The 25,672-nt window shown below is 46.7% G+C and overlaps 2 protein-coding genes across 4 annotated transcripts in view; one reads left to right on the forward strand and one right to left on the reverse strand.

Moving 5' to 3' along the window:
• LOC309359736 (A.superbus venom factor 1-like) overlaps positions 1-7,015 on the reverse strand; it is a 56,414-nt gene extending 49,399 nt beyond the window's left edge. For both annotated transcript variants that reach the window (XM_081893698.1, XM_081893697.1), the window contains exons 1-6: positions 6,866-7,015; positions 6,063-6,255; positions 4,206-4,368; positions 2,118-2,188; positions 1,341-1,426; positions 240-322 (exon numbers count right to left, since the gene is read on the reverse strand). In XM_081893698.1, coding sequence (XP_081749824.1) covers positions 240-322; positions 1,341-1,426; positions 2,118-2,188; positions 4,206-4,368; positions 6,063-6,255; positions 6,866-6,936 — 667 coding nt within the window. In that variant the 5' untranslated portion in view covers positions 6,937-7,015. The remainder of the gene's footprint in view (positions 1-239; positions 323-1,340; positions 1,427-2,117; positions 2,189-4,205; positions 4,369-6,062; positions 6,256-6,865) is intronic.
• A 5,773-nt stretch (positions 7,016-12,788) lies between these two features.
• The window catches only part of LOC309360101 (retinol dehydrogenase 8-like), a 29,140-nt gene continuing 16,256 nt past the window's right edge, over positions 12,789-25,672 (forward strand). The window contains exons 1-4 of one of the 2 annotated variants that reach the window (XM_081894685.1): positions 12,789-13,078; positions 17,691-17,795; positions 19,000-19,161; positions 21,935-22,114. In XM_081894685.1, the coding sequence (XP_081750811.1) occupies positions 17,699-17,795; positions 19,000-19,161; positions 21,935-22,114 (439 nt within the window). In that variant the 5' untranslated portion in view covers positions 12,789-13,078; positions 17,691-17,698. The remainder of the gene's footprint in view (positions 13,079-17,690; positions 17,796-18,999; positions 19,162-21,934; positions 22,115-25,672) is intronic. The other variant, XM_081894684.1, reaches the window with a different exon arrangement.

Genomic DNA, 25,672 nt, shown 5'->3' on the forward strand with positions numbered 1-25,672 from the left:
AATCACATGGGGCCCACTGTGTAAATAACGTATGTAAAGCAGACATTTTGGGGGAAGTTCCATTCCTCACTACTATGAGCTGAATAAAGAGCATGAAATCCACACTGGACTCCGAGTATATTTCAATGAGCAATCCCAAAGCAGAGCTGAAGAACCAAGGGCGTCTTCCAAGGGATTAAAGAGGAAACAGTGCCTGTGGTGAACCAGGAAATGTGCTAAGCAGAGATGGTCCTCCTTACCATATTCTTTGACGTCAAATTGCGTGCTGAAGGTCTCCTGTGGGGAGTCTTGATACTTGGCCACAATCTTCCAGGTCCCCAAACTAGAGAAGGAAAAGGAAGGAATCTTCACTGCTTCTGCTTTGTCAACTCATGATATTAAAGGTGAAATAAGAATGGGCTGCAGGGTCTCTTCTCACCATGGGTGAGGTTAGAATATAGTCTATGTCCCTTGATGCTCATTCCCCCGAGGGTGGTTGGAATTAAAATGGTGCTTAGGGTCCTGTCTGGAGGCCAGTAGAGAAACACACCGTGGCTGAGGGAGGGGGATGATTCTGCTACAGTGGGGGGCTCAGTTTGCCAAAGTGGGCAGGAACATACATCTGCAAGCTCCTTTTAGTACCCTTGGTTGCAGCTTATCAGGCCCCGGAGATTTGAATTCATTTAAAGTAGCTAGATGTTCCTTTACTACCTCTTTTCCTATATTGGGCTGCAGCTCCCTCCTTACATCATTAATTCATCATTGATGTGCTTTCTTTGCCAATTGCTGTTTCAGCTCACTTTCTGTACAAACAGTGCTATTTTATCCTAGAAAAATAGGTGCTAGAACCCACCATGAACACCTCCCTCGTTGTCTTAGAATGGCAATGGCGCCAACCTGAGAGGGGCCGGAACTGAGTTCAGGCACGTTCTGGCTGAAAAAAACAGTCCTGTGTACAAATTTGGTTTGAGGTAATAAAGGTAAAGGGACCCCTGACCGCTAGGTCCAGTCGCAGACGACTCTGGGGTTGCGGCGCTCACCTCGCTTTATTGGCCGAGGGAGCCGGCGTACAGTTTCCGGGTCATGTGGCCAGCATGACTAAGCCGCTTCTGGCGAACCAGAGCAGCGCACGGAAACGCCGTTTACCTTCCCGCCAGAGCAGTACCTATTTATCTACTTGCACCTTTTTGGCGTGCTTTCGAACTGCTAGGTTGGCAGGAGCAGGGACCCAGGAACGGGAGCTCACCCCTCGCGAAGATTCAAACCGCTAACCTTCTGATCAGCAAGCCCTAGGCTCGGTGGTTTAGATCACAGCAGCACCTGTGTCCCTTAGGTTTGAGGAAATATTCATGGCCAAATACCTGACAATCTCTGGTAAGGGGTGAGGTTGAAAGTTTCTTGAAGTAGGATTGATGAATGACTGCCTGACAACAATTCCTTCAGGTGTCTGAAAGAGGAAAAGTATATTTAAAGGGATGTTGGAAAAGTAATAATAAAAACGCTGGCACTTAATATTTGTATTCCATAGTGCAGTGCCGGATTTACGTATAAGCTAAACAAGCTATAGCTTAGGGCCCCACTCTCTTGGGGGCCCCAAAAAAAATTTTAAGGGGAAAAAAACCTGGATGTACATTTCAAAAATATAAGATAAAAAACAAATAAAATAAAACCTACATACATTTAGGGCTTAATAATTATTTCATTATTAATATACTTCTTCTTAATTGTATTTCAGTTCAACAATTACTTTGATAAAATACATGTTTTGTTATGTGCAAATGGCTTTAGGTCCATAAATTACTATATAGCATATATTCAACACAAAAAACAGCAACAATTTGTTGTTAACAAAGGACAGCTGGACATATAAAGGGCCCCATTACCTTCAGTAACTTAGGGCATCATCAAACCTAAATCCAGCCCTGCCATAGTGCAAGAGTTCTTACGGAGCACAAGAGCTTGTGTCAACACAAGTTGTGCACCATCGAGATGAGGAGACCAGATATGATGCGCTAAATAGAGCACTGGATCAAGACCTGCAAATCTTTGCTCAGCCATAAAACATACTCTCCAACATTTCTCCAATGAAAATGGCTCTGACTGTACCAACCACAAGGACACATACACGAACCACTCACCTCAAACTCGACAATCACAGGCTTATCCAAAATCTGCATTTTGTGATTCACAGAAAAGATACGGTAGTGCACTGAGAAAGAAGAGAAGATGTTTGTCATATACCCTGTACATTTGGTTTGACAAAGTTTCATGTCTTCCCTCAAAGCACTCATTGAACAGCAATATTTTAAGAACGCTGATAATTACTGTATTTTTCCATCTATAAGACTATTTGGGGGGACTCCAAATTAAGAAAACATCCCTCAGCAGTACCTGTGTATAAGATCAGCCCCAATTTTAAACCTAAATTTTGGTTTTCAAAAAACCTAGTCTTATACACGGGAAAATACGGTATTTGCTGGAGATCTCTAGATCCTACACAGGAGAACTATGGGAGGTGGGCTTACTTGATCAGGATAAGTTGAACTGACTAGAACACAGTTTATATTTCTAATGTAAAGTGTCACCAGTCAGGAAACAAACACTCTTTGCAACAGAAACTCTCTCAAGTGTTTTTTTTTTACAAATAGTTAAGCAAATGTGAAGTTGTTGTAAGCGGTTCCAACGTATTTCGCCCAATTGCGCTTGGAAATGTACTGGCAGGGCTGTAGCTAAGGGGTGGTGAGGTGGGCCCTGGAGGAAAGGCAGAAAGAAGAGCTAATTTGTCCATGGCTAGGGGGTGCAATCTGGACGGTTCTGCCAGGGGCACAAGATCACCTAGCTATGGCTCTGCGTACTGGGAGTCAATGTAGGTCTTTCAGGACCAGTGTTACTGTATATGGTCTCAGCAGCCACACCTAGTCACCAGTCTAGCTGCCACATTCTGGATTAGTTGTAGTTTCTGGGTCACCTTCAAAGGTAGCCCCACGTAGATCTCATTGCAGTAGTTCAAGCGGGAGATAACTAGAGCATGTGCGAGCCAGTCCATGGGCAGATAGGGTGAACACAGATGCAGCTGAACACAGAATTGACCTGTGCCTCCATGAACAGCTGTGAGTCCAAAATGACTCCCAGGCTGCACACCTGGTCCTTCAGGGGCACAGTTACCTCATTCAGAACCAGGGCGTCCCCCACACCTGCCCTCCCCTGTCCCCCCAAAACAGTACTTCTGTCTTGCCATGATTGTCTTGGTAGAAGAGAGTCTGCTGGTTCTTTAACAAGTGCAAAACCTGTTTACCAGTGGTAAAAGAGTTGTGATGTGTATGTCTCTCTCAGACAAACTTCAGCTTGATCCATGTGACGGTCACCTCCAGGCTTGACTACTGTAATTCGCTCTACGCGGGGCTACCCTTGAAGCTGTCCCAGAAACTCCAGCAGGTGCAGAATGCTGCAGCGAGGCTACTCATGGGGTCTCTGCCATGGGAGCATATTCACCCAGTGCTTTTCCAGCTGCACTGGCTCCCAGTGGAGTACAGGGTCAGATTTAAGGTGCTGGTTTTGACCTTTAAAGCCCTTCATGGCCTAGGACCCTCGTACCTACGGGACAGCCTCTCCTGGTATGCCCCACGGAGAGCCTCAAGGTCCATAAATAGCAACACCCTAGAGGTCCCAGGCCCTAAGGAAGTTAGATTGGCTTCAACCAGAGCCAGGGCCTTTTCAACCCTGGAACGCTCTGCCTCATGAGACCAGGGCCCTGCGGGATCTGATTTCTTTCCGCAGGGCCTGTAAGACAGAGTTGTTCCACCTGACCTTTGGCTTACAATCAGTCTGATTCCCTCCCCCTCTTTCTTTTTCCTTTCTCCTCCTATGAACAGATTGCACCCTAATGTTTTAATGTTGTATCTTAATCTTTTAAATTGGATTTTAATCAACTTGTTTTTATCATTGGTTGTTAGCCGCCCTGAGCCCGGTCTTGGCTGGGGAGAGCGAGGTATAAATAAAATATTATTATTATTATTATTATTATTATTATTATTATTATTATTATCATCATCATCATCATTATTAACTGTCTGTTGTGTGAGGTGGGGATCATCTGTTCCTAGCTCTGGTGGCAAGGGAAGGATCTATGAACAGCAGAGATCTGCAGATTGCAAGTAGGTTATCCACTCCAGACCCCTCCTGCAGCTCCAGATAATGTTATGGGAGGGACTAGCAGAAGGCTTTACCTTTGGAGCCAGGTGTGTAGATGGTTTTATCTGTCTGGATGAAGAGATATCCACTGTGGAAGGAGACCAGAACCATCCTCTCCAATGTGAACTGAGGACACTTGGCCACAACAATCACATACTGCTTTCGCTTGGAATCCTTCTTCATATCATTGGCAGAAACCTGCAGGGGCAAATCAGGAGCTAAAAATCGGATATCTCCTGGTTTTTGCTTACAAGGCAAATAGTAGCAAACTCAAATCCCTGCTCAGTAATGGAGCTCAGTAGGTGACCAGTTGCTAATTCTCAGCCTAGTAAAACTTCACATAATTCTTATAAGACTGGGGTGGGGGAAGCAGCACATTCAGGTTGCGAAAGTGCACTGTTTTTTGTAATGTTGGTTTAAAAAAATAAGATGTGGATTTAAAAGAAATAGTTATTATTCAATGGTGTACCGGTGGTGTTTAACCCCTACTAAGTTGGCAAACATGTATAGGACAAGTACAAATACCTGCTGGAAATGTAAAGAAAAAGAAGGTACCTTTTATCATATGTGGTGGACTTGTAAGGTAATAAAAGCTTTCTGGGAGATGATATACAATGAAGTGGAAAAAAAATGTTTAAAATAACCTTTGTTAAGAAAACAGAAGCTTTTCTATTAGGAATTATAGGTACTGATGTCCCAAGTGAACAGAAAAAAACAAGCGCACAGATGCTACTAGCCCAGAGGTGGAAAGAAGCCAGAGTCCCTACCAGAGAGGAGTGGGAAACCAAGCTGATGGACTATGCTGAAATGACAAAACTGACTGGAAAACTCAAAAACCAAGAGGACGAAAACTTTATAAAAGAATGGGGGGAAATGTATAAGTTGCTTAGGAGACCACTGTAAACAGATGGAAACATTAGCAGGATTTTGACTCGCTTATAGCATAACAATTACCATGGATAATATGCTTTGATATAAAAACTGGAGTATCGAAGAATATGTAGTATTAAATATTTAAAATGGGACCCCATGGAGGGGGTGGGGGGAAGTCGAGATTCAGAGGAATCTCTCCATATGGATAATTTTTTCACTTTGCTATTTATAATTTTGTATTTGGAAAACCAAATAAAAATGATTTTTAAAAAGGAGAAATAATTACGTTGCGTATTGAGAACTATGGAAATTATTATTGTGTATTAAATGTATATCTCACTCTTCCACCAAAATTCAGCTTTCCTGCAAAAAAAAACCCCCTTTCAAGGTGCATTTTACTAACTTCTAAAGCTGATCTGCTGTATAAGAGACACTAACAATCTGGTTCTTCTCATCTGTTACACTGAGGTCTGATGATCCACTATTGCACTATAAGCATAAAGGTAAAGGTAAAGGTAAAGGGACCCCTGACCGTTAGGTCCAGTCGCGGACGACTCTGGGGTTGCAGCGCTCATCTTCCTTTACTGGCCAAGGGAGCGGGTGTACAGCTTCCGGGTCATGTGGCCAGCATGACTAAGCTGCTTCTGGAGAACCAGAGCAGCGCACGGAAACGCTGTTTACCTTCCCGCCAGAGTGGTACCTATTTATCTACTTGCACTTTGACGTGCTAGGTTGGCAGGAGCTGGGACGAGCAACGGGAGCTCACCCCGTCGCCAGGATTCGAACCGCCGACCTTCTGATCGGCAAGCCTTAGGGTCTGTGGTTTAGACCACAGCACCACCCGCGTCCCTTATAAGCACACATAGACACCTCAAAATAAGTGACACACAGTGCAGTCCTATGCTGGTAGTACTGTGTTCAACCAGGTTCAGTGTGTATAGGACTGCAGCATGATTTCTGCATGTATAGGACTGAAGTGCACAAAATGTCATCATCCCTAATCGTCACTCTGCACCCACCTTTATGGTTGGGGTCACCATCATGCCACTTGCTGGCTCTATGCGAGTCTTGACCATGTACAGGGTGTTTCTCTTCTGTGGGAAGTCATGGACAGAGACGGTGACCTCTGCGTCAAAGTTGGCCCCATGAGCCTCCACCACAATTGTCTCTTCGGTCTCTACCCGCAGGATGCTTGGGGTGATGAGGGAGTAGCTGCAGAGGAGAAAAAGCTCACAGCAGTGAGTTTGTTTGGTGCATTTAAATGTCATGTGACAGCCTCTCCATGCTGCATCTGCCAGGATGTGTTGTGGGCACTCCTTGCGCAATGGATTTCACCGTTTGCAGTTGTTTGCAGTTCTGCTACTGTTAATCATTGCCCACCACTTCTGAGGACCCATTTGCATGGCTCCCCATAGGAGCCAACTCCTAGGGGCCGAGGGGGCTTCACCTCCCCCCAGGACCCCCAAGTTAATAGGCATTGGCCTTCAAATGGTGTGGGGCCTCCCCAATATTCTATTCAAGTTGGCACTCCTGGTGCCCCCCATGGGTGTTGAAATATGTTTGTCTTGTGGCATCTTTGTGCCTTTTAAGGCACACCTCCCCCCCCCATTATTTTAGTCAGAGGCCTTATTTTGTAGCAAAAACAAAGTTTTGCGGCACCTTAAAGACAGAATGAATGAAGTGACTATTGACCCATCACCAAGACATTGATTCTAACTGTGTCTACATGGAAATGAGTAGCACTGAATTCAGTGGGGCTTCTACCCCACTTCTTAAGAAATGTGGTGCTGGTGTAAACTGCTGAAATCTAACTTGTACTTACAGTTGGCTGTGAGAAGAAGTCGGGAAAGAGACCAAGAGGGCAGCCACCAGGTAGAGAACATTCCCCTCCATGGTGATCTGGAGGAACAGGAGAGGCAAGCTACCGTCTCAGTATTTATCCTCTAAGCCCCTGTCCAAGCCATTGCCCTTTTGCAATCTCTCCATGTTTAATCAGTAAATGGGGAGGAGTTGGAGCAACCTGGCAATTTCAAAATAAACTAGCAAGCCTGTCAAAAACCACAAGGATTTATCTGTGTGTTTTTAAAAACCTGTGCCTCTCCCGTAACAGGTAATTCATGATGGCAGTCAAGGGGGAAGCAGCAATAATTACATTCTCTCTCATTTTGTGTTATGCCAAGCCTCCCCAGGGCAGCTGTTTTGTGAATGCCATCTGCAGTATGATCTCAAAATTCAAATTTTGTCCCCTGGTCTAAGAAGGTTGGCAATCCCTCCCTCTTTTCTGGCTTTGTGACCAGTTATCAGTCAATTCTTTTACTGAGGTTTTCTTTACTAGATGTCACATTGTTATCTGTGTTCTAAAAATGCTTTTTGCTGCTTTCCACTATCCACATTGTACCGACACATCTAGGAGGGAAAATCAATGGGGATGGTGCCCACCCGATTACCCCTGACCATTGGCTATTGTAATGCTTTACCCTGAACTGGTGCCAGACACAGTCCTCAGAGGCCTCCTAAAGAACCCCTCAGCCCACCAGAATGCTGGTGACATAATGTCTAGGTCCAGGCTGGACAGTGACACAGCAGGCCTCTGCGTCACGTGTGAGGAACCCCTGACCCTCCTGATACTACTGAAATACAGTTTCTATCACCTCTTGCCAATGGCTATGCATGCTGAGATGGATAGGAATTGTAGTTCAACATCTGTCATGGTCCAGTTTATGGGCGGTTGAAGCCCCAGCTGAGGATGTCGGGACCGGGGGCAAGATGGCGGGGTGGGAGCAGGAACGGGAGTCCGGAAACCAGGAGTCAAGAAGCCAAAGGTCCGAGGGTCAAGAAACCAGGAGTCAAGGGTTCGAGGATCAGGAAGCAAGGAGTCAAGACGCCAAATGCAGCGAGGCAGGAAGCGTGTTGCTGTGGCAAAGAGCCGAAGGGAAATGCTGACCTTATATCCCTTCCCTGCTCTTGCCACCAGGTCCAGTGAGTTACCTTGCGGCCTCACCTGTGCAGCCGCGCCTTGCCTCTCCAGTCCTGCGAAGCCCTACTGGTCACAGGGTCTGGCTCCTGCACACACTCTTGACAACATCTGGTGGGCTAAAGATTTCCCATACCTGCTCTGTCACCCCAGGGCCGTTGTGAGGGTCATGGTTAAGTGGCCTCTACTCATGGGTACGCAACCCATGAAACTCTACCAGCGGCTTTCTTGAGCCCTCCAGTTGCGGGAAATAGTACAAGCGTCTGTTTCCTGATTTGTGATCTTCCTTGCTGAGCCTCCTGTGACAATGATCTTGAACTGTTGTCTGCTCTGGTCTCTAGCTCATATTTTGTACCTGATTCTCTGTGCCTGGTCTTGGTTTGTTCGGTGTGCTGCGCACTGCAACTCTACCCTTGTGGTGAGGATGTTGGTGAGAGACTTATACCTCCTGGGTCTGAGCCCCTAAGCTCTGTGGAGATCCACTTGGAATATGACAGTTATGTTGCCTGGGGCCGATGAGAGTTGTATAAGGGAGTCCTTGGAGCACCCCACAATTGCCTAACCTTGGCTCCCATAGGTTCAGGTCAAGGGTCACAAGCAAAAGACTTCAGCCAGGAGATAGAAGCAAAACAGCGACCTGTAGACCTGATCTTTATTGCTGTGACAAGACTTCTCACTACCATAAAGAGAAAAAGGCCGAAGCCCTGAACAATGGTTACGTCAGTATTGTAAAGTTTCCCAAAGTTTCCCATAGTACATTTCCAGAAGCATCAAGACATCATAGATATGTCACAGAAAAGGTGTGGTCCCATGCATGACACTGTCACTCAAATATACCATATTTTTCTGTGTATAAGACTTCCCCAGGTATAAGACGCCCCCTATTTTCTGGGACTCAAAATTAAGAAACTGCACTACAGTGGTACCTTGGGTTACATATGCTTCAGGTTACATACACTTCAGGTTACAGACTCCACTAACCCAGAAGTATTACCTATGGTTAAAAACTTTGCTTCAGGATGAGAACAGAAATCGGGCTTTGGCGGCGTGGCGGCAGCAGGAGGCCCCATTAGCTAAAGTGGTGCTTCAGGTTAAGAACAGTTTCAGGTTAACAGCGGACCTCCGGAACGAATTAAGTTCTTAACCCAAGGTACCACTGTATTCACTATCCATGTATAAGACGACCCCTTATTTTAAACTTCAAAAATTGAAGGAAAAAATATAGTCTTATACACGGAAAAATACGGTAGTCTTTCACGCGTGCTCCATCACAGTACAAACGAAAGCATTTACAGTTCCCTGTTCCCTGAGTCCAACAACATCTGAAGTGTCACGTTATCTCTATCCCTGAACAGAGAAAGAAACTTGAGGAGGAGGTAATTCAGAGTAGAGAAATAAGGGTATGGTTATGATGTCTTTTGCTCAATAAAATGGGCATAAACAACCGAATAAAGAGTTAATTGGCAAATGCTGGTTATCAGCTGGCTTCCAGTAACAGGTCTGGATAGAAATGGAAGCTGGATAATCTCCAAAGACATTGTTGCAACACGTCTGCATGTTTACTAGGTCAAATATGCAGTTTAGTTAACTCAAAAGCAAATGCCCTAATACAGTGGTACCTCGGATTACATACGCTTCAAGTTGCAGACTCCGCTAACCCAGAAATAGTACCTCAGGTTAAGAACTTTGTTTCACGATGAGAACAGAAATCGTGCTCCGGTGGCGCGGTAGCAGCAGGAGGCCCCATTAGCTAAAGTGGTGCTTCAGGTTAAGAGCAGTTTCAGGTTAAGAACGGACCTCCGGAACGAATTAAGTTCTTAACCTGAGGTACCACTGTACTGGGTGAGAAATGACTGGTGGTGATAGGGGCTGCAAGTGAGAGTCAGAAAGCATCACAGGTATTTTGAAGAAACCAGTGCCAGGGGTGCCAGGAAGGGCGACAAGGCCCCCAAAAAATTTTTGAGGAGGCTCAGGCCCCTCAAAATTCTACAGTGGCCATGTGCACACACTGCAGGGGGTACTGATGTCACTTGCGCAAGCTGTGTGGCATGCACACAACACATAGCATGCCCTGCGGCCTGCATAAGTGACGTCAGCACTGACACTGGGTGTTGTCATAGAATCATAGAATTGGAAGGGACCCCAAAGGTCCTCTAGGAATCTCAGCTAAAGCATCCATGACAGATGACCATCCAACCTCTGTTTGAAAACCTCCAAGGAAGGAGAATCCACAACCAGCGAAGGGAGACCATTTCACTGTCGCTCAGCCCTTACTGTCAGAACGTTTCCCCCTCGTATGTTTAGTCGGAATCTCCTTTCTTGTAACTTGAAGTCATTGGTTCGAATCCTACCCTCCAGAGCAGGAGGAAACAAGCTTGCTCCATCTTACATGTGGCAGTTTTATTACTGACCTCCTGGCTCCAGCTTCTGACTGATTGTTTGGGTGTGACGCTTGCTGGGAAATCTTGGGCCATTCACAGTTTCTCAGCCTCGTCCGTCATGGAAAATTGTTGTGAGAAAGACATTTTAATGTATTTTTAATCTTTGTTGGAAGCCGCCCAGAGTGGCTGGGGAGACCCAGCCAGATGGGCAGGGTACAAATAAATTATTATTATTATTATTATTATTATTATTATTATTATTAGGGGGTACCATGTAAACTTCCCTTAGCTCATTGGAGGAAAGGAAGTGTATAAATTAAATAAAGGCACTCCCCTATTTTGCAGAACTAGAACCTATCTGCATCTAGCAGCAGTAGCATCTTGTGTTCACAAGACGCATTTCCTTCTCCTGATCTTCTGTTTCTGGATCTCTCAGATGAATCCTAAATGCACTTATCACAGCACGAATCTCCACCGACACTCAGTGATGTTGTGGATGTAGTATTAGGACTCAAAAGCAAGAAATTCATATTATAACAAATCTTTTAAGCAGAACTCTTTCCCAGTCTGCATCTGCATTGAAATTATTATTTTTGCTTGCGCGTCTGCTGCCCTGGGCTATTTTGGGAGGAAAGATAATAATAGCAATAACAATTTTGTTATCCCTGGAAAGCGGCACCTGTTCAGTTCCTGCCTGTGATGCACCTTTTAAAGGCACAAGAGCACTACCAGAGGAAAAATGAGTGATAATTTTACAATAGTTCTAAGGCAGGGGTGGGTCTTTCTAGCTGGCTCTCACAAGCTCTCCCTAGGCCACATTCCTAGTTGTCTCTACTTAAGAAAAGTCATACAAAAATGTATCACCAAAATAGCTACTCCAGATTAAGGAGTAAAAAAAATAATCATATGAACTGATAAGGTCCTTTTCCTTGTGTCTCCTCCACCATAGGTCCCGAGGTCAGCAACACAAGAAGGGGCCTTTTTTGCCGTGGCTCCATTTGTGGAATGCCCTCCCCAGGGATGTTTGACTGGCACCTTCATTATACACCTTTAGGCACCGGGCGAAAACATTCTGATTAAACATCTATGGCATTTAAAATGGGGGGAGGCATTGTTTTGTCTGCAATTATGCTATGTATTGTTGTGTTTTTATACTATTAGGCACCCTGTGATCCTCGGATGAAGAGCAGCATGTGTTTGTTGTTGTTTAGTCGTTTAGTTGTGTCCGACTCTTTGTGACCCCCCTGGACCAGAGCACGCCAGGCACTCCTGTCTTCCACTGCCTCCCACAGTTTGGTCAAACTCATGCTGGTAGCTTCAAGAACACTATCCAACCATCTCGTCCTCTTCTCCTTGTGCCCTCAAACTTTCCCAACATCAGGATCTTTTCCAGGGAGTCTTCTCTTCTCATGAGGTGGCCAAGGTATTGGAGCCTCAGCTTCCGGATCTGTCCTTCCAGTGAGCACTCAGGGCTGATTTCCTTCAGAAAGGACAGGTTTGATCTTCTTGCAGTCCATGGGACTCTCAAGAGTCTCCTCCAGCACCATAATTCAAAAGCATCAATTCCTTGGCGATCAGCCTTCTTTATGGTCCAGCTCTCACTTCCATACATAACTACTGGGAAAAACATAGCTTTAACTTATACGGACCTTTGTTGGCAATGTGATGTCTCTGCTTTTTAAGATGCTGTCTAGGTTTGTCATTGCTTTTCTCCCAAGAAGCAGGCGTCTTTTAATTTCGTGACTGCTGTCACCATCTGCAGTGATCATGGAGCCCAAGAAAGTAAAGTCTCTCACTGCCTCCATTTCTTCCCCTTCTATTTGCCAGGAGGTGATGGGACCAGTGGCCATGATCTTCATTTTTTTGATGTTGAGCTTCAGACCATATTTTGCGCTCTCCTCTTTCACCCTCATTAAAAGGTTCTTTAATTCCTCCTCACTTTCTGCCATCAAGGTTGTGTCATCTGCATATCTGAGGTTGTTGATATTTCTTCCGGCAATCTTAATTCCGGATGGGGATTCATCCAGCCCAGCCTTTCGCATGATGAATTCTGCATATAAGTTAAATAAGCAGGGAGACAATATACATTTAATTAATGAAACTGTTGTTGTTGTTGTTAAGTATAACAACAACAAGCTAGCGCAGGATCCTGTTTCCCCAGCGCCAACCATATAATCCGGGAACCCTCCCAAGCAAGGCATGAAGCCTATAGCGCCCCACTCTGGCGCGCAGCTGTCTCTAGGCGCGGAGCATCCGCGGAGCTCTCGGGCTCGTCCGCTCCTCCTCCGCGATTTCGCTCTCTAATCGCCTTCCTAAGTTACCAACAGGCTGCGCTCCGAGCGCGGCGCAGCCTCCCTTTCCTCGCCCGGGGAAGGCGGGGCGGCGACAGGGAGGAGGAGAAGGAGGAGCCGGACCTCGCCGGGGAGGACGGGACTACAACGCCCGGCGTCCTCCGGCTCGGGGCGGGCTCGCTTGTCCTTCGATCGCCGGGCTTGAGGCTGAATTTGGGGAAGTGAGCGAGGGGCGGCTGACTCCGGAGGCGAGAGGCTTGGCTGGTGCGCGGGCGAGCGCCCGCTTCTGCGCTTTTGGAGAGGTGGGCGCTGGGGTCATATTTTTTGTTGTTGTGTCTCTCTCCTCACCTTTCTCAACGAGGGATCGTGCGTAAAGAGGGGCGCGAGAGGTAGGTGGGTGCCCGGCGGCGGGGTGGGCAGCAGCATGGCGCAGGAAATCTCTCAGCCAGGAGGTGCCCCCCGCCTTCTCCAAGGCACCACCGGGCTGCAGCCGGCTGTGGCTTGAAAGCCTCGGGCTGCGTGCGCGCCTTGGAGAGGTGGCAGATAAAGAGCTTGCGGCTGTTGCGTCCGCGCCCCAGCCTGGATTTATCCGGGGTGACCGCTAGGCTGGAAGGTCCCCCCCCCCACCTTTTTCCCTCGGCCTTTTCCGCTCGGTGAGGACACCCTGTAATCCCCATGACGTGGCCAGTAATCGCCCTGCCGCCGCCTGCTGCTCGCCGGCTGGCTGGCGCGGCGCTGGGTTGCCAGGTGGCGGGGCTCCTCCGGTGTCTTCGGAGCTGCTGTTTGCAGGAGCTTTCCCCATCGCTCTCCTTGCCCGGGCCTGGAAAAGAGAACCTGTAGCTGCATAGCAGCCCCTGGAGAACGAGGCAGGCCGAGGCCGGTTTCCGATTTCCACTTGCTTATCTGCCTACACAGTTTCCACAGACGGGTAGCAACGAAAAGAACAAAGGGCTATGCGGCACCTTTCCGTTTATTACGGCGTGAACTTTCATAGACTGCTGGGGTCCCTTCTGCACAGGGATGCACGAGCTGCTTGAGAGGGGATCTTAAGCTTTTGTGCTGCTGCACCCCAAAATAAGTTTTGGGCTGCATCACACCATGCATCCTGTGACTGAGGCTCCTCACTGCATGATCCCTAACTTGTGGCACACACTTTTAGCAGTGCACCTCCATGCTGCACTTCGGAATAAGGGTCTGGATATTTTTTACTCCCAAGTAAACAGGGCACCCCGCATGATGCACCCACAACGCTGGGAGACCATCCCCTACTGTGCTCTAGCTAGCATTTCTTTGGGGGGACAAGTCACTCTTCAGCATGCTACCCAATGCCAGTAATTACCAGTATTAATAAAGTCTGGGTGTGCATCAAAATAAGCATTGATATATCTGTACCACCAGGAGCCTACAAAGTGCCACAGTCCAGGCCACTTTTTGTGGGCATGTTTTGCAAGGACAGTCTTCTGAGTCTCCGTTGACCATTTTATTGGAGAACTCATGTTTTGCTTTAAATTGCTAAGCAAGTTGCAACATTTCTAAATGTTTTAATTTCCTTCAGACAAGCCCCGATTGCTTACCCAGGTCTCCCTCCTTTTAACAATCTTATGTATTTCATGTTCTGTAACTTTCTACTGACGGTCAATGGGCTGTAAATAAAGCCTATATTCATTCAAATTATAAAGAATGTGAATCTTAGGTTGTGTACTCCTACATCCAAGCTTTGAATCGCAGCAGATGGCATATCCACAGCAGTTGATGTCCGTGTAATTAAGAAATTGTGAGTTAGGAAGCCTGAATATAATTTGGGTTGTCTCAAGGGACATCAAGATGCCTCCACATTTTCTCCAGGCCAAGGCTTTGTTTTGTACAAGTAGCTCTAAGGCATGATGACACAAAGCCTGTTTTCTTTTCTTTGCAATACGTACACCAACAAATATGCAGTTGGGAAGGACAGGGAGGGTTTTGTAACCCAATTGCAGTCTTGGACCACCCCTCATCATATATTTCTGTTTGCTGGGTACTGTTTCTCCCCTGAGCACTTGTGCCTTAGCATCGTTTTTGCCCAGATCTCATAGATTTGAAGAATAGAACTGCAGGGTTGGAAGGGACCCCATGGGTCATCTAGTCCAGTGTTTCCCAACCTTGTGCCTCCAGCTGTTTTTGAACTACAATTCCCATCATCCCTGACCACTGGTCTTGCTAGCTAGGGATGATGGGAGTTGTAGGCCAAAAACATCTGGAGGCCCAAGGTTGGGAAACACTGATTAGTCCAACCCCCTGCAGTTCAGGAATCACTGCTAAAGAATCCCTGGCCATCCAATCTCTGTTTAAAGAGCCAGTGTGGTGTAGTGGTTAAGAGTGGTAGACTCGTAATCTGGGGAACCAGGTTCGTGTCTCCACTCCTCCACCTGCAGCTGCTGGGTGACCTTGGGCCAGTCACACTTCTCTGAAGTCTCTCAGCCTCACTCACCCCACAGAGTGTTTGTTGTAGGGGAGGAAGGGAAAGGAGAATGTTAGCCACTTTGAGACTCCTTCAAGTAGTGATAAAGCAGGATATCAAATCCAAACTCCTCCTCTTCTCCTCTTTAAAAACTTCTTAATGAAGGAGAATGCCCCACCTTCCCAGGGAGTTTATTCCACTGTCAAACAGCTCTTACCCTCTTGTTCTATATGATTTGTACAATTTGAATCCATTGGTTTGGGTCTTACCCTATAGAGCAGCAGAAAACTAAGCTTGTTCCACCTTCTGTGTGACAGCCCTTCAGATATTTGAAGATGGCTATCATACAGCTCTCAGTCTTCTTCAGGCTAAACAGTACCCAAGTCCCTCAACTGTTCCTCATAAAGCTTGACCAGTGGTTAGGTGTGATGTGAATCGTAGTCCAGCAGGTATCTGGAGGACAATCACATCAGGAGGTCCTGTGGAAAAGACCCCATGGTACCCAGCTAGATTGGAGAAGACACACAGACTCCTCCCACCCAGCGAGCCTCACCTGTTGAACCAGGCTGTGTGCAAAGAGACCGGTCCTGGTCCTTGATCCGGCAGCTTTATTTCCAAACCCTCTTCTATAATGCTGAAGGATGAAGCAGGGGAATGTGTCTTGAGTGGTAACAGCACACCATATGCTGCATGTCACCACTGCAGGCAGCTAAAGCGCTCTGGAGGTATTTCCGATGACCACTGACCCTATCTGCAATGGAAAACTAGCTCAGACACATCTCAGGTTAGTCTGAAACTCCATGTGGGAGCTTGAACAAGTCACAGCAGCATTTTAGGCCTTGGAACTCTGACTCAGCATTTAATGTATATAATAGCCCCCTGTTTTCTAATTTAAGGGGTACTGTTTAAATACAGCATTAATAATCCCAGCTGAAAATGTTCACTACGAGGATAGAGAGAGTTGTGGAAAAATGGACTGGGTAAGGGTGACGAAGGAGCAGCCAGACTGGGTGGCGTGAGATGCAGGCTCCAGGGACGACCCAAAGCTGTGTTTGGTTTAGTTCAGCACTTGTCTTTTATGCTGTACGGAATACAGGCAGGGTCGTTTTACTAAGAGCAATGCACACACCGTTTGTAAATGGATTATAGAGCTCTCTGAAGTAATGTTAGAGTAATAATCTGATTTCCACTTTGAAGAAGGAGAGAAGAGGCTCACAAGCAGAGGAGGAATCTATTGGTTATGTTAAAAGGGTAAAACGGGAAGAAAGCTGGTGTGCTCTGGCTTCTACACCCTCAATCCACCAGCGGTGGAAAGTGAGTCTCTGGGAGTGTCAAAAGTTACCAGTCTCTCTCCCTGGTTCTGCCCAGGCTGCTCTGTTGGCAAATCAGACAGAGCAAGGGTTATGGCTACTGGCCACCCATTCCCAGTTTGGCGCAGAAAGTGGTACCTAGTGACAGTAGACTAAGAACTGTTTGCAGTAAACAGCTCCAGCATTATTTAGGATAACTTGGAAGTCACACTTTGTTCAGTGGGGCTTCCTTTCAGGAAAATGTGCAGCCTACATATTTAAAGCACTTGTTTGCAGGGCCTCTTTTTCTGTGGTAGATTCCTGCTTGTGGAACACTCCCCTGGAAGGCTCACCTGGCACCTTCATCAAATATCTTTATGTGCCAGCAAAAGCAATGCTCTTCTCCCAGGCCTTTGGCAAATTAAACAATCTATGGCCTTTTAAATTGGGGGGGGGGGCAGGGGTTATTGTTTCCGTTTGTCGTGATGTTATGAGTTTGTTGTGTATTTAATATTGTAAACCGCCTCGTGATCTTGAGGTGAAGGGCTGTGTATAAATTTAATAAATAATAAGTAATTCAGATACCGAACTGCAATATATTTTGCATGCCTTTCTGCTCCGTAAAATGGGTGTGGGGAGGGAGTTAGTGTTTGAAGCCTTAAAGGATTATTGTGCCCTAAATGTATGTACCAATTTTCATGGTGATATCTGTTACACAGGGTTCTGTGGCTTTGCAAGGCATCTTGAAAACAAGTTTAGGGGGGTTAGGGGGGAGAAAACGCTGCCTCTCTTATTCAAATATCTCCCTGTCAAATCCTGGATAGTATATAATCCAGCAACAGCTGAAGGGCACCTTGTTGGCTTCCCCTGTTTTAGGGGGAATGACCTTGAGCCAGCCATTGACACCAGAAACATAAAAGTTACTCTGTCGTCTTTTCACCTAGTCACAAGTGTTGTGATTTCCTCTCTATCCCGTGGTCCAGTATTTGGTGTTGCAGGTAAGATTGTGGCTGACAGGTCATCAGACCTGTATTGCTTCCAGCCCAGCCCACAATAATACTTAGCACGGACCTGTCTTTTAAGTGTTCAGAACACTTAAAACATTCCTAGCAGAGGTGGCATTTGAGTTGGGACAGCTTGATCTCTCTCCACCACAGAGCTTCCAGAAACTGTCAGAGTGAAGAGATCCAATCCTAGCATCCTTTGAACCATATACCATGGTTCTCCCTGCACTTCCTCAGGATTTCCTCTGATTTTCTCCTCTCCCTTCCGCAGGCAGTAAGATGGCCGTTCGAAATGTACTCGTGACAGGCTGCTCTTCCGGCATTGGCCTCGCCCTAGCGGTGCGTCTGGCCAGAGACGAGCTGAAGCGATTCCGAGGTGAGGAACTGCCTGGATCCAGGGACCAGCTGGTAGGGAGTGGGGAGGCAACAGTGCAGCTCCTTGGAAGAATCAGAGCAATGGATTACGTTCTTCATTCCTGAGTCTACTGCTGCATTCAGTCCCCGCCAGGCTTTGCACCCAGAGGCGCTTTTCGGGTTCTACACTGAGGTGTGGATGTCTCAGAGGCAACTGCAGTTTAAACATGCAAAACTTTGGCACTGGTGTAAGAGTATATTAAGCGGGTGGATTAAAAAGCCATTTCCCTGTCAAGTCCTAGTCTTGTTTTCTACCTGACAAGTTACCAGATTTTTCACTCTATAGGACGCACCCGAGCAAAGGACGCACCTAGTTTTTAGAGGAGGAAAACAAGTAAAAAATATTCTGAATCAAATCAGTGTCGGGGCTGAAGGGAGAAGCCCGGGGTTTCCCCATAAAGCCCCAACATTCCCAAGCTAGAACAGCGAGACGTTGCGCAGCGCTCCGTGTCTCTGTTCTGGCTTCGGGGACAGCCTTTCAAGCCTCAGCAGGGCAGTGGGGTGCCTTCAGCCCGCTGCCCTGCAGAAGCTTTGCTCAGCTAACCCCAAAGCCTTTGGAGCGCAGCGCGAGGTCCCGGTGCGCTCCAAAGGCTTCAGGGATAGCCACCTGCTATCCCTGAAGCCTGGAGAGTGAGAGGGGTTGGTGCACACCAACCCCTCTCGCTCTCCAGGCTTCAGCGAAAGCAACGCGTAGCCTCCGGAGCGCAGAGGAAACGCTCCCTCTGCACTTTGGGGGCTTTGTGTTGCTTTCGCTGAAGCCAAGGAGTCTGCATTCGCTCCATAGGACGCACAAACATTTCCCCTTCATTTTTGGAGGGGGAAAAGTGCGTCCTATAGAGCGAAAAATGCGGTAGTTTTCCTATATGCAGTGAGGAAAACTCACGTGTGCAGATCTCTGGCTTCTGCCTCTTCCACTTTTGTGGAGACATTAGGCATTCAGTCTTGCACCTGCAGCCTGAAGTGGAACATGGCCTTGGTTGCTACAGTTATTGTTTGGTATGCTGAACACCTTTGAGCGTTGTTAAATGCCTTCCCTAACAGAGTACTAACTCTAGTTGGTGCATGCCCCCTGCCAAACCCCACAGCCTTGAGTATTCCTGAAAGAACTCACCCCTCATGCTCAATATCCCAGTGGTGTCATGTAACCCTTTCCCCTCGCTCCCTAGTTATTGCCACCATGAGGAATTTGGAGAAGAGTCAAGAACTGGTGAAGCATGCAGGGCCTGTGCTGGAGAAGACTCTGGAAATCAAGGAGATGGATGTGACCAGCGAGGAATCGATCCGACGCTGTGTGGGCACCATCCCCCAGCGCAGGGTGGATGTGCTTGGTAGGAAAACTGTTCCCCTGCAGCCTCAGTATTGGTTTTGAGGACTTTTTAAAGAAGGAATTCAACCCTTAGAGGCGCACCTAATTGTGGGTGGTGCTGTGGTCTAAACCACTGAGCCTCTTGGGCTTGCCAGTTGGAAGGTCAGTGGTTCGAATCCCCACTACGGGGTGAGCTCCCATTGCTCTGTGCCAGCTCCTGCCAACCTAGCAGTTCGAAAGCACGCCAGTGCAAGTAGATAAATAGGTACTGCTGCAGTGGGAAAGTAAAAGGCATTTCCGTGCGCTCTGGTTTCCATCATGCTGTTCTGTTGCGCCAGAAGCAGTTTAGTCATGCTGGCCAATTGACCCGGAAAGCTGTCTGTGGACAAATGCCGGCTCCCTCAGCCTGAAAGTGAGATGAGCATCGCAACCCCATAATCGCCTTTGCCTGGACCTTTTACCTACTTTAATGTGTTGCTATTGATATTCTTAATTTAGAAGCTGGTCTTACCTCATTAAATAGCACGGCATGAATAAGTTTTGTTATTTATTAGCTCCAAATTTGCTCCTTTGCCTCCTTCAGGTCTTTGGCCCATCAGGTGCTAGTTAACCCTCTTGGCCTTTGTGGAAAAGTGAGCTTAATGGAGAGAAATTACATTGTTGGCTTTTCTCCTCTTATCTGCTGACACTGGAAGTAGAGCAAGCCAAATCTTTGGGTAAACAGAGAATAAAGGATATGAGAGTGTGGCAGCTACATGCATTAGCTAGCATTAGCTAGCGGACCACGTAAGCCATGCTGTTTAAGCATGACTTGGTCTGCTTTTAACAATTATATGCCTTTATTTGAATGCTTCATCAAGACCTAAATACAGTAGAGCTGTTTTATCGGGCCATTTGAACATTTGGCTTTCAAAGAGATTAGATGGCGAATCTCTTAAAAGTTTGTTTTATAGCTAGATATAATTCCTATGAGGTGGGAAAGATCTCCTGTGTGTTCTTCTTCTAAATCATGTTATCAGAGAATCATTATGCATTTTTTTTAATGAGATTGATTCCTGGTTGGTATCTAGAAATTATTTTAAGTATCTTCTCAGTAAATTTATTTCTGAGGTGTTGAATGTCGTTGTCTCTTGGATCTGCTATGACCGTTTGACCTTACCTTGTCATTTTTTATAATTTGGTTTTCTTGAAGCCTTGGTTTTGTATTTTACACTTTGCGTTTTCTTTTATTGGTCAGTGTGCTGTAATAAATGCCTGTGTAACAGACCACAGGTAGCTGCCTCCTGCTGCGAAGTGGGCAGTGTCTGTTTTCTCACAAGACCTGCTAGGCTATACAATCGTGATTTTGTTTCTGCACAGATGGGCCTGTGTAATGCTGGGCCCAGCCAGCCATGGCTAAATTGTCGTCCTTGCTCTGGATTGGACTTGGACCCCACAAGTATCTCATATTGTCCACTGTGGATTAAGCCACTTCATTAAACCACTGTATGGAGTAGAGATTACGCCAATTCTCACGGCTCATTTGTCAGGCACAGTCTGGAGCTGAAGCAATCCAGGGTGCCTTTTTTTCTCACGCAAAAAACACTTGCATGAGTGCTTCATTAAACGTACAGGTTGTGGGGCTCCACCCTATTGTGAAAGCCTTCACAAGCAGGTTGAATGCGGATGGGGCAAAATGTAATCTGTGCTCACGTTGAATCAGGCAAGCCCGTGAGCATAAGCCCTGTGAGTGCAACATTGCAACAGGCCCAGACGGTCACAGGAATTCTCAGCTGGAAGTGGTGTGTTTCAGCAGGAGCCTTGTAGCTCAAACTGTGGGACATTAGCTCTTCAAGGAGCAACTGGTTGCTAAACCCAAGTATCCAGCTGCACAGTATCTAGAGACTGGTGGAAGGTAAATGGCAGAATGAATGCCATCCTTTCATTATCTCCATGGATGGAAGACACCTCCAGCAAGGATATCCTCGGCCCAATATACCTGAAGGAGCGTCTCCACCCCCATCATTCAGCCTGGACACAAGTCCAGCACTGAGGGCCTTAGGGCAATTCCCTCCCTGTGAGAAGTGAGGTTTCAGGGAACCAGGCAGAGGGCGTTCTCGGTTGTAGCGCCCACCCTGTGGAACGTCCTCCCATCAGATGTCAAGGAATAATAATAATAATAATAATTTATTTATACCCCGCCCATCTGGCAGGGTCTCCCCAGCCACTCTGGGTGGCTTCCAACAGAACACTAAAAACAAAATAAAACTTCAAACATTAAAAACTTCCCTAAAGAGGGCTGCCTGCAGATGTCTTCTAAAAGTATGATAGTTGTTTTTCCCTTGAACATCTGGTGGGAAGGCGTTCCACAGGGTGGGTGCCACTACCTCTGCCTGGTTCCCTGTATAACTTGGCTTCTCGCAGTGAGGGAACCGCCAGAAGGCCCTCGGAGCTGGATCTCAGTGTCCAGGCTGAACGATGGGGGTGGAGACGCTCCTTCAGGTATACTGGACCGAGGCCGTTTAGGGCTTTAAAGGTCAGCACCAGCGCAAGGAAATAAAGAACAATCTGACTTTTAGAAGACATCTGAATGCAGGCTTGTTTAGGGAAATTTTTAATGTTTGATGGTTTATCATGTTTTTAATATTCTGTTGGGAGCCGCCCAGAGTGGCTGGGAAAACACAGCCAGATGGGTGGGATATAAATATTATTATTATTATTATTATTATTATTATTAATAATAATAATAATAATAATCTCTGAAAAGCACCACTTTGCCCTGTTCTCTATTGCTAACTGATTGCTTCCCCTTGCAGTGAACAACGCTGGTTTAGGCATGATTGGACCGGTCGAAAGCCAGAGCATGGCCTCAATGCAGCAGCTCTTTGATACCAATTTCTTTGGCTTGGTGCGCCTTATCCAAGAAGTCTTCCCTGGCATGAAGCGCCGACGACAGGGACATGTCGTGGTGATGAGCAGCGTCCTGGGCTTGCAAGGTGAGGCTCAGCCAGAAGGTGGGGGGGGCGTGACTCTAATGCGGAGCATTTGGTTAGCAAGTGTTGTTTGACCAACAGGATGATGGTCAGGTGAGCTCTGGAGGAAGGAAGACACAGGGCAGTGGTAGATTCCTTCTATTTCGAAAGCCTTCTAAATAAGAGTTCATTTCTCCGCTTTGGAACATAAGACATTTGTCTGCCCTGACTAAGAGTGGCTCTTGGGTCTTTCCCAGTCGCCTTTATTTTTTTATGGCGTTGCCAGGATGAATATACAGTGGTACCTCTGGTTAAGAACTTAATTCTTTCCCGAGGTCTGTTCTTAACCTGAAACTGTTCTTAACCTGAGGTACCACTTTAGCTAATGGGGCCTCCCGCCGCAGCTGTGCCGCCGCACAATTTCTGTTCTCATCCTGAAGCAAAGTTCTTAACCTGAGGTACTACTTCCAGGTTAGCAGAGTCTGTAACCTGAAGCGTCTGTAACCCGAGGTACCACTGTACCTGGAACCTTTTGCAGACAGAGCACGTGGTCTGTCAACTGTTCCTTGGCCTTTCCTCCGATCTCTCCCTACTTCGATATTTATCACTCCAATTATGCAATGAACCCCATCAGATCAGGTGGCCACTAATTAAAATATCTAATAGAGGTCATGGAACCAGAGATGGCCACATTCCATGCTGCTGCTATAAAACTAAGGTGATGAGCTCTGAATGAATCTAATGGCCAATGTCTTAATATGCATATTTTAAATTAGCAGCTAAGGTCTTAACCTACATATTTTAATTGTTTTATATCTGTATTATTTACCACGCACTAGCTTATAGTGCCCGTTCAGCCCGGACACCTGAGGTCCTTCCCTGAGGGTCTTCTGCTGGTTTCCTCACTGTGAGAATTGAGGTTACAGGGAACCAGGCAGAGGGCCTTCTCGGTAGTGGCACCCATCCTGTGGAACGCCCTCCCATCAGATGTCAAGGAAATAAACAACTATCTGACCTTTAGAAGACATCTGAAGGCAGCCCTGTTTAGGGAAGCTTTAATGTTTGATGTTTTAGTATGTTCTGATATATGCTGTGAGCCACCCAGAGTGGCTGGGGAAACCCAGCCAGATGGGTGGGGTGCAATAATAATAATAATAATAATAATAATAATAATAATAATAATAATAATAATAATACATGCATGTATACATGTTCTCTATTGCTGTATATGTCCGTATTTCTGATCTGTGACCATAATAAATTCATTCATTCCCTACCTCAAGCCATTTTTAAATAACCTCCTACAGTTTTTGAATGGTATTCCCCATAATGCCCAGCCTGCCACCCTTCTGTTCTCTCTCTTTCACTTTAGGAGAATACAAACATCTGCCTAACAGTACAGTGGTACCTCTGGTTACGTACTTAATTCGTTCTGGAGGTCCGTTCTTAACCTGAAACTGTTCTTAACCTGAAGCACCACTTTAGCTAATGGGGCCTCCAGCTGCCGCCGCGCCGCTGGAGCACGATTTCTTTTCTCATCCTGAAGCAAAGTTCTTAACCCGAGGTACTATTTCTGGGTTAGCGGAGTCTGTAACCTGAAGCGTATGTAACCCGAGGTACCACTGTAATCTTTAGGTGAGCTGGTTGTCCTGTGCAGTTGCACCTCGGGTTACATACGCTTCAGGTTACAGACTCTGCTTACCCCAAAATAGTACCTCGGGTTAAGAACTTTGCTTCAGGATGAGAACAGAAATCGTGCAGCAGTGGGAGGCCCCATTGGCTAAAGTGGTGCTTCAGGTTAAGAACAGTTTCAGGTTAAGAACGGACCTCTGGAACGAATTAAGTGCATAAACAGAGGTACCACTGTATTGTTCTGCCAAAGCAACCTCCATGCTTTGGACTGCGATCGACAGGTAGATCCCCAGGTGATCATGGTTGATCGTGGGATCCTTATTGATCACAGCCTTAAAAGAACTGGGGAATGAATGTCTCTGCCCCCACCCCACTTCTGTCGTATCCAGTGGGCGGTGTTTGGGGGGTTTCTGTTGGAGATTGGGAATACGGCAATTGGTTCTAGCGCAGCATGAGTTTGTTAGCGACAGAGTTTCAGTTGAGCAATTTATGTTGTTGTTTAGTCGTTTATTCATGTCCGACTCTTTGTGACCCCATGGACCAGAGCACGCCAGGCACTTCTGTCTTCCACTGCCTCCCGCAGTTTGGTCAAACTCATGCTGGTAGCTTCAAGAACACTGTCCAACCATCCCGTCCTCTGTCGTCCCCTTCTCCTTGTGCCCTCCATCTTTCCCAACGTCAGGGTCTTTTCCAGGGAGTCTTCTCTTCTCATGAGGTGGCCAAAGTATTAGAGCCTCAGCTTCAGGATCTGTCCTTCCAGTGAGCACTCAGGTCTGATTTCCTTTAAGAATGGATAGATTTGGATCTTCTTGCAGTCCATGGGACTCTCAAGAGTCTCCTCCAGCACCATAATTCGAAAGCATCAATTCTTCGGCGATCAGCCTTCTTTGTGGTCCAGCTTTCACTTCCATACACCACTACCCTTAAAAAAGGCTCAACAACTCTGCTCAATCCCCCCCCCCAAAGGGTCAACAACTCTGGTCAATCCTCAATGACAATAGATAGATCACTGCCAGTTTATTAATACTGGGAGTAAATCGCAGTCTCTTGGGAGTTGGATGGGCCTGCTATAGGGCAAAGAGGTGAAGGCAAATTTTGCAAATAAAATTCGTCCACAGGAGGAAAAAGGGACCACAACGAAGGGGGAGCAGGCCTACAATTGCATACATGGTGAGGGGGGTCTTTTCTGAGCCCAAGGAGATACCAAGAAAGAAATTTAACACATCCTTCATAGATTTATCCAACAGTTCTGTCACGCAATGAAGCCCCTTCCGCCGATGACTACTCCTGAGTAGGATACATCTTACTGTAAAATCACATAAAAGAGATTTCTAATACGTGCATAGGAGCCTTTAGCTCTTTTCCAAAAGCCGTTTTTTGAACCGTTTAAAAGTCCACCCTTCTTTTCCGTGTTGTTCTCTCAGATGGTATCGTGGAATACCTTGCAAAAGCGATGTCTGCTTTGCTGCTGTTTCCTATTGCCTGAACAAGCTAATTTCTTTTTAATTGCTGCTCATAAAATAAATTGCCTATTCCTGCTGTTTTACTTAATCGGCCTAATGAATGAGGTGGGACTTTTATGCTAGCAAGATTATTTCCTCCCTCCCCTGGGTGTGGAATGGGTGTGATGGGCAAACTCCCATATTCTGATCATGGGCATAGCCACAGTGGCGTAGCGTGGGGGATGCAGGGGGGCCCGGCCACACAGGGCGCAACATCTGGGGGGGCGCACTCGCAGCTCTCTAGTGGAAGAGACTCGAGTGCTAAAATCCATGGGTTAGGGGGCGCAAATTACTTGCCTTGCCCCGGGTGCTGACAACCCACACTACGCCACTGCATAGCCAAGATTTATTGGAGGGGCAGAACTGAGTTATCAGTGACACAGTTGGTCAGTTAGTTAAGTATTTTTATTTATTTACTTGAAGGGGGGGGCAGCTGCCCCTCTGGCTA

Source organism: Podarcis melisellensis (assembly GCF_964234715.1).
Source record: "Podarcis melisellensis genome assembly, chromosome: 17".
Classification (NCBI taxonomy): Eukaryota; Metazoa; Chordata; class Lepidosauria; order Squamata; family Lacertidae; genus Podarcis; species Podarcis melisellensis.